The following is a 12720-nucleotide window of genomic DNA, read 5'->3' on the forward strand; positions in this document are numbered from 1 at the left end:
AGTACAGGCTTCTTGGACAGTAATCTCACCTGCTCTGCAGGGTTAGCAGGTGTGAGGTCATCCACAGACATGTCCACCAGCTTAGCATCTCAGCGCTCACATTTTAGCAAGATGCTCCATTGAAGGGTCACCTTGTTCATGCCAGGGACTCAGCTTCAATGCCATTACTGCTAGCCCAGTCTTCCTTTGGGGGTGGAGGTGACAGCACACAGTACCCATTTTCCTGATAGCACTTGCCTCATTTGTTATTGATTTCTGATCTCATAATCAGCTTCCCCTGCCCCACTCCAAGACAAGGTCTTGTGGGCCAGGAACTTGCTTTGTAGGACAGGTTGACCTTGGACTCAGAGATTTGCCTGTCTCTTTAGTGCTGGAATTTAAGGTGGGTACCACCATGGAGCCCTGGGCTAGCTTCTTGAAAAAAAATAGTAGGCACTGGCCTACTGTATCTGACAGAAGCTTAATAGTCACTGAAACCGACAGGAGACAGAAGAGCCAGAAATGCACCTTTTATTCCGTCCCGGGCCGGCGCAGTGCAGCACTTGTCTGAACAAACCCATGAGTGCTGAGGCTGTACTGAGCTCAACCTTCTCAGCCACGTCACCACTTCCCCTAAACAGTGTAGGTCTTGGATGTCCTTTCACAGGGTACTGTCATTGGTCAGGATCCCTGAGGGACAGAGGAGGAAAACCTGCAGCATCCTAGACATAACCTGGGCTCACACTGGAGTTTTCTGGACTCCTAACACTCAGTACTTTTAATGAGGTACACAGTACTCAAATCTTCAATCTTCCTGATAAATACTGTCACCAATCTCCTTTTCTTATACTTGATCTACTTGGATCCTAAATGTCACCCTTCCTAGGGGTTTCCTGTCATCTAAGATTTGATGAGCATTCTTTCCTTGTGTAGGTCAGTTTCTTTTGCAAATGGCTTAAAATGTCTTGGCATAAATAAACCCACTTATCTCCACAGTAAAGACCCACCCAGTTCTCCCACAAAGGGCTGACTTGTAGCTTGGCTGGTCAGTGCTCATTTCACTTCTCTGGGGTTTTTAGGACAGCTAACAAGAGCTGCAGCTTGTTTCCATTAGCTTACCATGTTAGCTCCTAGTTCACAGTGACCATCTATCTCAGCCCCAGCCACTGCTTTCCCTGCTGACAGTCATCTGCTTTCCAACCATCTGTGGTAGGTTCATGCGTCTTAGTCAGGGATTGGCGGAACAACTCTTTCTTGGAATCTCATCTGCTTCCTAGCTCTCCAGTGTTTCACCCACAACCTGGAAACCTTTGATCAGAGGGAGCCCACACCTCTCATGAGTTCACTGGTCTTTTCTTAGTCTTCAACAGTCCGCCTCGCCCCTTTCCCAAATAAAGTTGGCTTTCGTAGGAGATAAAATATGAGCCAGAGTTCAACTTCGTCACCAACGGAACTTTCTCCTTGCTCTTAGGAACAGTCTCTCAGCAGGATGGGAGATTTCACTGTTGCAGGAGTTAACTGCTCTGAAAACACAAGCATCCGTCCATCAGGTGCATAAGCCCCTCCACTTCCAATCAGTTATGTATGTTGGTCAGGATGGCTTCCTACGAACCTGTTTTTCAAGTTTTCTTAAGCCAGGAGCTTAGCCCTTCTACCAAAAGTGAACCATGAGAACAGGACAGGCCCTTTGGACTAATTTTGGCACTACACATTGGGAACTGTTCTAACGTGCAGGCTTAGAATGAACCCACATCACTGTTGGCATATGGACTGGGGTCTCCAAGCTTCCTCCAATGCTGCTAACCTGGTACCACTCTAATGTGTCAAAACCATTAGACAACTTAATCATGTGGAATGGTCTACTGTTTTTAGCACCAAATCTAGTTGACTTTGAGGTCAACTATAGAACGAGGTTCCAAAGCTCCTACTGTGGTTTTTTTTTTTTTTTTTTTTTTGGTACCATTGGGCAGGTATGTTATCATTTCTCTTTATCGGGAACTTCAACTTCAGGAGGAAAAGCAGCAAGGGTAGAGGAATACTGGTCTCCACACCGCCAGCCAGAAGACAACTATACACACTTCCTTAGGCTCTTAAAAAAATAAAAGTGTTAACTTTAGTTAGTGCTTCTGAACTCAAGGTGGAGCACTAAGGACATCTGGTGGCTCAGTCAGTAACAAGCTGCCAAGTTCTTAGGTCCCAGGAAAGGCCTTAGACATGCTACACAGTTACCCCTCTGCTTGAGTGGAGCTCAAGTTACCGCTACAGCCCCTTTCCTTTTTGTTAGAGCATCACCCCAAAGAAAAAGCTCCAGCTATTAAAAATGGAGCACCAGACCTGGGCACTACCAAACAAAGGGACATGAGACAACTACTCTGCTCTTAATCTTCACCCATTCTCAACTCATAACACAAGGGAAGCCCACTGCGGGATGCCCTTATTTTTGCAGTACTGGGGAATGAACCCTGGGCCATCCTCCACATGCTGTACCGGTGACTCTTTAAACATATTTGGATGAAAAATACCAGTTCTCTAAGATTTCTGAGCTGCTTGCCAAATCCTAGTAGGATGCCAAAATATGCTATGCTTTCTCCTGTTTTTACTTTGCTTCTGGAGGGAGAAACAGAAGGTCGAGGTTGAGATACCTTAGAGTATGCAGGCTAAAGTCATTTGTAAAGATTGCTTTACTGTCCTAGAAAAATACATGTTGCAAATTCGAGGGCTACAACTCAACCACTTCAGAGGATTCCTGAGGGATAGGGATACCTTTGAATATCAGACTCCGTGGTTATGTGCAGAAGAGGCAGATTAAATATGGATGGGTCAGGCAGATTTAGAAATAAAAATCTCTTTCCTGATTTCTTTTTTCTTAAAAAAAAAAAAAAAAGACAAGTTGCCATCTGTCTGGCTTGCTTTGTGTATGCATGTATATATAGGAACAGCCTGGGGGAGGGGCTGTGTCATGCAATGAAGCAAAGATGGGAAGATGGAGCCTTTCACAGAGGACCCTTAGTGTTGCATGAGGAAAGCATGAAGGTGAGGTTACTGGTAATGGCTTAGTATGTGGCTGCTCCAGCTTCTCCTTACTGAAAACCTAGAGCATCACTGGCCGAGGGCAGAAAGCATAATGATCTCTCACGGGGTTCCTAACTGAACACATCAGATGTCCTATGAAAGAAAACAGGTGTGTTTCTGAATATTAATGGAAATGACTTCCTGTGTTCCTGAGGTGGGGCAAAATAATCAGGAATCCACATCCTGGGTATCAATGTTCCTGGTCTGGCCAACAGAGGATGCTAGGAAGGAAGGGGGGCAACGCTGGGGAGAAAGACAGTTCCAGATTTGGGGTATCTTCACAGGACTTTGATAAATGTTCTTTGCTTTAGCTTTTAAAATACCAGCCCTGGTAAGCAAGGGCCGAGTGTCAGTATCACTGTTGAGGCCGAAGGCCAGAAGCCACTCCAGGCTGAGAAAAAGTGCATCTCAAGGCCGGAGAGGGCTGGAGAAAGTTCTGCGGCTGGGCCAGGAGAGGGAGCACAGGCTGAAGACTCTCCTTTTTAGATGCCGATGGTCTGTAGGACCCGCCTCTCGTTGTCGTTAAGGTGGCATGAAAACATTATGTAACAGGGCTGCTGAGCAAACTGGCAAAGGAAGTCTGTGAGATACGCCTGCAGGAAGAAGGAGAGAGGCATCAGCAAGCATGCCCAAGGCCGACAGCACGCAGCAGGACGAGGACCACCAGCAAGCGGTAGAGGAATGCTGGTTTTCAGACAAATGCCAGCTTCCTAAGGGGTATGCATATGCATACAGTGACAGAATGCCATAGGGAACCCAAAAATACTTCCAAGGCTCCATCTCCTATTCCACCCAGAGAACTTTTGCTGGTACAGATGACTGGATAAAAATCCCAGCACCCTCTCTAACCCAGGGCCCTGAGCACCCAAACAGACAGCCACCCACCCCCACTATCTTGCAGCTCTAATGCCGAACCACGAATGGATTTGAACCCATTATATTGTTTCCATGGCTTGAAAGATATTACTTGTAAGAATCTTCTATGGACACCCTCACCTGTAGATCAATCTGATAGAGAGGATCCTTCAGGGCATCGGGATCATCTTCCTCATCGTCTTCATAGTAATCCTCCTCTGTTAGACACAGCCAACACAGGCGAGTCAGGACAGAGGCCCATCATCAGGCCAAAGATGCGTTTACTGCATGGCTGAGGCAGGCAGAAGGGGCAAAAGCCCAAGGAACATCCCTATAAGCCCACACCACCTCTTTCTTGGGTACTCCATTTTTGGCACCAGTGTGCAAAGAAAAGGTATTTACCATGTTGTCCTGTCTTTTCTCAAGTGGCTTACCATATTTACTTGTAGCAAGAATGTCAGATAAAAGCTGGCCAGCTAGACCATCCTCCTCCTCCTCTTCCTCTTCCTCCTGGTCCTCCCACATATCATTGGAATCATCTATTTGAAGATGAAAAGCAGCTGAAACAGTCATGCATTGCCCTCCTCAAATCTTATCAGGTCAGAACAGAAGGGCCCTGAGGGTTTCTGTGATGTGGCCTACAGTCCCCAAACGTGACAGCACCAAGGATTCCCTAGCCCTCCCAGGTGTGAATGGAAAAACTACAGCTTTTCAGAAGGAATAAGGCAGTCTGCTTCCTAGTTGCCCTCACCTAACCGTGAGATCTGAGGAGACCTGACAGTGTCAGTCACAGCACAGCTTTCCCATAACACTCCGCACCACACCCTTTAAACCTGTGCCTGAATAAACCTAACAGACACCCGACAATATGGAAGTTCAAAGTCTCCTGGGAGTAAGGGTCTGGTGCACCTTGGTTCCACTCAGCAGGAGTGGCCTGGCGAGCAGCATTGGCCTCCATGACATTGGAAAGCTCGTTGATAATCAGCTTTAGAATCTTGACCAACAGAGGAATGTTTGTCCAGCGCTCTGGGTCTAGGAAGAAAGCAAAAAGCCTCAGGTTAACCTGGCGGCATCTCCACCCTCTTGACAGTCGTACTCAGCGGAGCTCGTTCCCTCAGGTGCTTTTTGCCACCCTCGCTGTATCCAGCAGAGGATGATTTAAATTTAATTCTGCTGGGTCTTACACATAACGGCTCAGAAATAAGGAGAAGTAAGAATTCCCGGGATTAGAGATCGGTTCCTACTAGCAACCAAGCTGTGAAGACGGCACAGGGTGCCAGCCCCTGGCCAGAACTTTAACTTCTGAGACAGGGCAGACAGTCAGAGACTTACAGAGCGACTCTACGTACAGTCCATCGGAGCCAGAGACATACTGAGCGTGTGTCAGAGCCCCAGACTGAAGCTGGAAGCTGGGAGCATTGGCCCAAGATTATTTTTGTCAATTTTCAACAAAAATCCACACATTCTGATTCACTGTTTAGTTTTCTGATTCTTCCACAACACAGTGTAGCCCTTCCCCTATTCCAGGTCTCTGGAGCCCCTACAGACTGGAAGCATGACTCACTTTTGGCTGACTTAGAGCGGGTGCGGATGCCCTCATCCATGCTGTAGATCTCTTCTCCCTTCACACGAATATCTTGTAGCCGCTTGTCATCTGCATTGATGCCATGCTGAAGCAGTTTACACAGAGCCACAGAGCTGGCAAGAGCCAGAAAATGTCAGTCAGCTCCCATCTAGAGCTTTCACCCAGCAGATTAGCTCGCCCTCAGAAATGAAGACCCTCTCTTTGATGGTGTAATTTCTTTTTACTACTAATTAGAAGAGGTAGCAGTGCCCAGCTAAGAAGAGGATTTGGTGTTGTTCAGTGGTGGCGCATACCTTTAATCCCAGCACTTGGGAGACAGAGGCAAGTGGATTTCTGAGTTTGAGGCCAGCCTGATCTACAGAGTGAGTTCCAAGACAGCCAGGGCTACACAGAGAAACCCTGTCTCAAAAAACAAAACAAAACAAAACCAACCAACCAACCAACCAAACAAACAAAAGAATGGGATTTGGTGTACACGAGGTGGTCCACTGCTATCTGCTCATCTTGAAAAAAGTTAGGGTGGGCAAGTTGCACAGTGATTATCCACGCTGGTCAGTATATTTGGGTGATGAGACCTAGTGGAATAAGCCTACGCTAGAGAGGTTGGGGATTTAGCCCAATGGTAGAAGGCTGGCCTACCAAACTCAAGGCCCTGCATTTGGTTCCCAGCACCAGAAAATTCTAGGCTATGGAGTTGCAAAACAAAGGTCGGGTTGGTCTGTCTATCTATCTATCTATCTATCTATCTATCTATCTATCTATCTATCTATCTATCTATCTATCTATCTATCTATCTATCTATCATCTATCTATACCTTGGAGGTATCTATCTATCTATCTATCTATCTATCTATCTATCTATCTATCTATCTATCTATCTATCTATCTATCTATCTCTACCTTGGAGGTAGCTCTGTAGATCAGGCTGGCCCTGAACTCACAAAGACCTGCTTCTGCCTCCTGAGTGCTGGGATTAAAGGTGAATGCTACCAATACCAGGCTTAGACTTGGGTTTATAAAGAAGGATAAACCACTATCTGTACTTAACCAGGCAAAGTCTACTCATGAAGAGGTTCTTAGAAGAAATCAGAAATACTCCTTCTACTCTGCTGACTGTTTTATTGGGAATTTCAACATGGAGATATTAAATTATATGGTTATCAAGAAAGACACAACAGAGACTTGGTATGTTGAACAAAAACCAATGGTATAAGTCAGGGATGAAAGATTTAAATGTGAGTAGAAGTAGAAAGCTCAGAGCAAATGTACAGGGCCTTACCTAACTTTGCCTTCATACTGTCCATAGAACAGATGCTGCCGACTCGTCCACTCAGCCATCACAAACTCCAGGGCAGGCTTCCCAGTTGGTCCTGGGAGGCTACATAGGAACTCCAACAGAGGTTCCAGCTGAGTGTGCACCAGATGAGCAAACACCATGATGAGTGACTAGAAGAGAACAAGAGGTATCTTTTTCAAGAAAACAGATTTCATAGACACAGGAAAAGAGGGAATGGGCTGGTCAGTCAAGAAAGACTCAGAGGCTGGGCATGGTGGCACATACCTTTAATCCCAATACATAGGAAGTAGAGGCAGGCAGATCACTGAGTCTGAGGCTAGCCTGGGTCTATACAGAGAGTTCCAGGCTAGCCAAAGCTACACACTGAGATCATCTCAAATAAAACCAAAACCAAAGTCAAACTAGAAGAAACAGAGTCTGGGCTGGAGAAATGGCTCAACGGTCAAGGGTACTGTTAATCTCGCTGAGGAGCTGGGTGTGGTTCCTAATACCCTAATCGGTGGCTCCCAGCCATTTTCTAACAATAGTTCCAAGAGACTGGACTCAATGTATATGGTGCATATACATGCATGCAAGCAAAACACTCACACATGTAAAATAAATTAGTCTATATGCAGCAGAGAACACTCATAGGACAGAACATGGGGTTTTCCTTGTTCATGTCTCTGGCACCAGAAGAGATCCACTGATAGCGAGCTGTTCTACAAGGGTAGTGAGAATAAAACAGCTCAGGACCCACACACTCAATTGATTCCCATGCAGGAAAGCCTACTGTACCCCCACTGTCCTTACCTGCATGACACTGAGTGTCTCTGCCTGCTGCATCTTACTGAGGATGGCACGAAGAATCTGATCCAGATTCTCCCCAAGCTCCCGCCCTGCCTTGGAGATGAGGGTGGAGACCAGGCGGCCCACAAAGGCTGCAGTAAACTCTGAGGTTCGTGGGTCAAGGAGCTGGCTCACTACTTGCATCACGTACCATAGTCCATTGTGGCCTTGCTCGTCATGCCACTGGGCTACCTGTTCCAGTGTCACTGACACATAGGCCCGCAAACACTCACCACCATTCTATGGGGACAAAAATGACAAGCAAGATTAGCCATTAGAGAACAGATGCAAGGAGACCCTCAAGCTGTTACTGATAGAGGCCTATACCTCAGGGGAACAACAAACCTAGAGGGCTGTGGCTCATAACACTAGACACAGGGAATTTATTGTTAGAGATAAAGACAGGCAGCAACATGATCCTTCTTTTACCCAATTATCTATCTTAAAAACTGCCTATTTCTCATTACAATGACCAATGACCGAGAAAACTGAGGTTTTCCAGTAAAGATTTACCTTTGGTATTGAAAAACCCTCTCAGATGTAGCCATAATTAGGAGTATTAAAGGTCTTCATGACATGATGATGGACCTCACACGAATCGCTGTCTGCCTAGGGAGCTCTACTCTAACCAGGACCTCCTATCGCTTCCCTACAGACTTTACAAACAGTCCCAGTAATAAAGACCTGAGAGGACCCAACATCTTTCACTTCTCCACGTCTATCACTCTGTTGACTCTATGAACAAAATATTCAGAAAGGTCTCAAATCCAGACCTCTATATCATCAATAGTCAAATACAGACAGCCAGATGTCTGGTAGTCACACTTTCTAAGACTGTTAACAGACTTTAAGGCACAACCCCACCGTGTCTCTCTGGTAAATTTGGAGTTGGCAGACTTAAATTTCAAAAGCATAACCACAGGTCAGATTTCCTATCCTACTATATGGCTATGACCTTCCAGTCTCCAAGTCTCAGATACCTGCATGGTGGCATTGTCATCTGTGTGAAGGGTGCACTGTGCCACAGCAGGGAAAGCCTGGCAGATGAGGAGCTGGGAAAGGGGAGGCTTGGTATTTCGAACTACTGTAGTCAAGATGTCAATGGCTGTCTGAAAAAAGAAAGAGAAGTCAGAATTACTTCTTGGGAGGGAGATATCCAACAACCAGAATGTCTGTCAGGTACATAGAGCTCTCAGCCTCACTAGAGTGCTTATAATTCCATTAGCCATGGGCACGGGCATGGGCACGGGTGTCGACAGGCAAACAGGAGGGCATGTGTGTTTATAACCCTGGTGCCGGGGAGGCAGACAGGAGGTTTCTGGGGCTTACTGGCTGGTTGGCATACCATACAGCAAGACTCAAGCCAAAGAGAGGTCTTGTTTCAAAGGAGAGAGACTGTGTTCTTGAGGATGACACCAGAGGCTGTCCTCCTGTTCCCAACACGTATACATAGCAGTGGGGGAAAATGCCACCAGGTGGTGCATGCCTATAATTCCAGCATTGGGGAGACAGAGGCAGGCAGATTTCTCTCAGTCCAAGGTCAGTCTATATAGCTCGTCTACACAGTGAGACCATACCTCATACCACATACACATTCACTCTTAATACCCAGCCCCAAACTCCCTGCTTCTTTCCAAGACTGGTTTCTCTGTGGAGCCCTGGCTGTCATGGAACTCATTCTATATACCAGGTTCACCTCAAACTCAGAGATCTACCTGCTTCTGCCTTCCAAGTGCTAGGATTAAAGGGGTAAAACTCCCCACCCTTTTAAAAAACCTTAGGCAGTCAAGCTTTGTCCTCGTGGACAGAGTAGCTCAGTATAACATAGCACCCTGAGTCTCCAAGCCCCGACAGATGTCCTGTGCACAGGTGGAATCTGTGGGCGGTACCTGCTTCCCTTCTCTCACTCACTCACTCCCAGCCCTTCTAGTCACTTACCGCACAGAGCCCTGCAGGGATCTTGTCTGCTGGGGCCTGCATTATGCTGACCAGAGTAGGAATCAGCCTCATCTGCATTGGACCTTGACAGGCTTCAATCTGCGACAGCTCCTTGAAGATGTCCTGAGCCAGCGAGGCCACAACAGGATCTGAGGTACATAAGGCAACATGGAACCCCATCTACTTCTGGTCTAATAATGCTTGTTTCTCGTTCTAAGTCTAACATGATTTGTTAAATACTTCTGTACAGATTAAATCCCACACAATTGGGAAATGGGAAGTGGAACAGCCAGCCGCAAGAATCCCCTGAAAAACAAGGGGATGCTAAGTCTTCAAACATACAATAGATGTGTTCTTCTGGGCATGGACGTTCTAATAGCTACTCCTAAAGTTAAAGTAGGCTTTTCTTCTGGGGCAAATTTTTTTTTTTTTTAAATCTCATAATGTTTGAAAGCACTTTATGTTTTTTTTTTAAAGATTTATTTATTTATTATATGTAAGTACACTGTAACTGTCTTTAGACACTTGAGAAGAAGGCGTCGTATCTTGTTACAGATGGTTATGAGCCACCATGTGGTTGCTGGGATTTGAACTCCGGACCTTTGGAAGAGCAGTTGGGTGCTCTTACCCACTGAGCCATCTCACCAGCCCCTGGGGCAAATTTTAAGGCCTTTTCTTTCCTGAAAACTGGAATGATAATAAAACCCAGTGGTAAATGAAAAAGCAAACAACATCCCCTGGTACTTTAAGAAGATAAGAAAGGGAGAGATGGCTCAGTAGTTAAGAGCACTGACTATTTTTCCAGAGGTCTTGAGTTCAATTCCCAGCAATCACATGGTGGCTCACAACCATCTGAGGCCATCTTCTGGTGTATCTGAAGATAGTTACAGTGTACTCATATAAATAAAATAAATACGTCTTTAAAAAAAATAAAAAGGAGGAAAAAAGAATGTATAATCTAAGAAGGAGGAGGAAGAGGAAGAGGAGGAAGAAGAAAGAAGAAAAATAAAAGAAGGTGGGAGTGGTGGCCCATGCCTTTAATTCCAGCACTTGGGAGGCAGAGGCAGGAGGATATATATGAGTTTGAGGCCAGCCTGGTCTACAGAGTGAATTTTAGAACAGCCAGGGCTACATAAAGAGACCCTGTTTCAAAACAAACAAGAAGAATAGTAAGATATAAAGTTTAAAACACTGCTGCCTCCAGCCTCTTATATAATTTTTTAAAAACTCAGTTTATTCATTTTTATTTTGTATGTGGGTGTTCTACCTGCATACATGTCTGTGTACCCATGTGTGTAGTGCCCAAGGAGACCAGAAGAGGAGTGTCCTTCAGAACTGGAGTTCCAGAAGACTATAGGTCACCATGTAGGTAATAGAGTCCTCTGGAAGAGCAGCCAATGCTAAAAGGGACAGCCTCAGAAAGCAGAGCTTTATAAAGAGAAGGAACTTCTTTCTGGTGTTTGTTTTGAGAAAAGGTCTCACTATATAGCCTTGAATCTGTAACCCTCCAGCCTTAGCCCAAGGGCTAGGATAATAGGTATGGATACCTGGTTGAGAGATGGAACTTCATGGTAATCTGCTTTATCCACGTAATAAAAGTACCTCTGTCAAGTAGCATGACAAGATCCATGCAGTGGACACTAAGGTGTATGCTAAAAGTAACTACAGCATTGTTTGTAATAGAAAAGAAAGAATACTCTAGTTCTCCATTAGCAGAATGGGTAAAAGAGACAGATAGCCATGTCAGACAATTAATGAAGCCTGAGAAGAACAAGAGAGCAACAGGCATGCTCTGCAGGAACACATTTATCAGATAAAACATGTTTACTATAAAAACTTAAAATGCTAACAAGTATTAAAGGAAAGAAAAGCCTGTAATTCTTCTACCTAGAGATAATATCTTTGGTATTTTCTTTTTTTTTTCTTTTTGGTTTTTTTCTAGACAGGGTTTCTCTGTGTAGCACTGGCTGTCCTGGAACTCACTCTGTAGACCAGGCTGGCCTTGAACTCAGAAATCCGCCTGCCTCTGCCTCCCAATTGCTGGAATCAAAGGCGTGCGCCACTACGCCCGATGATATTTTCAATTATTTTATTCTGCCATTTTTCTTTCCAGTATACACAGCTACATGCATATCCTCTTTTAAAACAAAAACTAAAACTTCAGATACATTTTTACGTATATCCTGGGGAAATCTGTCTTTTTGCTTAATTTTTAGTATTATAAAAAAATCTGCGCTGGATTTGAAAGCCCATGTCTACAACCCAGCACTTGGGAGGAGCAGGGGGGAGCAGGGATGGAAGGGTCCAGCCCAGGCTGAGCTACAGAGGCTCTAAACTCAAAGGCTAGGTTGTCGCTTGGCAGCAGAGCACTTGCCTCATGTGAGAAAGGTTTCTTGGAATGTTTCTGTCTTCAGGATTTTCTTCCCCAGTATTGGGGATCAAAATCAGGGCCTTGTACACACCAAGCAAGGGTCTATTCCTGAGCTGCACCCATCGGAAAAGCTTTAAGTGAGGCCACTTTGCATTAGTCTTTTTCTTTTTTTTCTTTTTGGTTTTTCGAGACAGGGTTTCTCTGTATAGCCCTGGCTGTCCTAGAACTTTGTAGACCAGGCTGGCCTCAAACTCAGAAATCCACCTGCCTCTGCCTCCCGAGTGCTGGGATTAAAGGCGTGCGCCACCACACCCGGCTTGCATTAGTCTTTTTCTAGTCCTTATGTGAAAATCCCAGGTACTGGCACTGACTTTGCAATGCTGCCATGTCTATAGGAGAACTGGTTCCTTTGTTAGCTAGGGATAGGTCCTAACCCACCAGGTATCACTTCTTTGGGTGCTTCTCATTAACACATCTTTCTGGAAGGCGTACCATTACTGTACTTTAGGAAAATGGCGATGGTGAAGGGGCAGATCTTGTTTTCCACGCTTGCTGTGAATTCTGGATCAACAGTACAAACGATGCACAGGGTCTCCATCACCAGGTTGAGGACCTCTGAGCTGAATTGGGCTGCTAGGTGAATTAGGCCATCAAGGATGCTGGGGAGGAAGGGCTGAAGCACATGTGTACTCTCTGAGACTTTCAGTTGATCACAATAACTAGAGAGAGAGATACATAATTAAGAATTATTCATGGGAGCCGGGCGTGGTGGCTCATGCCTTTAATCCCAGCACT

At 45.4% G+C, this 12720-nt stretch overlaps 1 protein-coding gene across 3 annotated transcripts in view; it reads right to left on the minus strand.

Annotated features, from left to right (window-relative positions):
- Positions 1-494: 494 nt before the first annotated feature.
- Ipo9 (importin 9) overlaps positions 495-12720 on the minus strand; it is a 51733-nt gene continuing 39507 nt past the window's right edge. For all 3 annotated transcript variants that reach the window (XM_029538614.1, XM_029538613.1, XM_021197419.1), the window contains 10 exons: positions 12418-12644; positions 9555-9703; positions 8597-8725; positions 7581-7856; positions 6771-6937; positions 5471-5604; positions 4816-4938; positions 4341-4445; positions 4048-4124; positions 495-3644 (listed from right to left, as the gene is read on the minus strand). In XM_029538614.1, the coding sequence (XP_029394474.1) occupies positions 3534-3644; positions 4048-4124; positions 4341-4445; positions 4816-4938; positions 5471-5604; positions 6771-6937; positions 7581-7856; positions 8597-8725; positions 9555-9703; positions 12418-12644 (1498 nt within the window). In that variant the 3' untranslated portion in view covers positions 495-3533. The remainder of the gene's footprint in view (positions 3645-4047; positions 4125-4340; positions 4446-4815; positions 4939-5470; positions 5605-6770; positions 6938-7580; positions 7857-8596; positions 8726-9554; positions 9704-12417; positions 12645-12720) is intronic.

Source organism: Mus pahari, chromosome 5, assembly GCF_900095145.1.
Source record: "Mus pahari chromosome 5, PAHARI_EIJ_v1.1, whole genome shotgun sequence".
Classification (NCBI taxonomy): domain Eukaryota; kingdom Metazoa; phylum Chordata; class Mammalia; order Rodentia; family Muridae; genus Mus; species Mus pahari.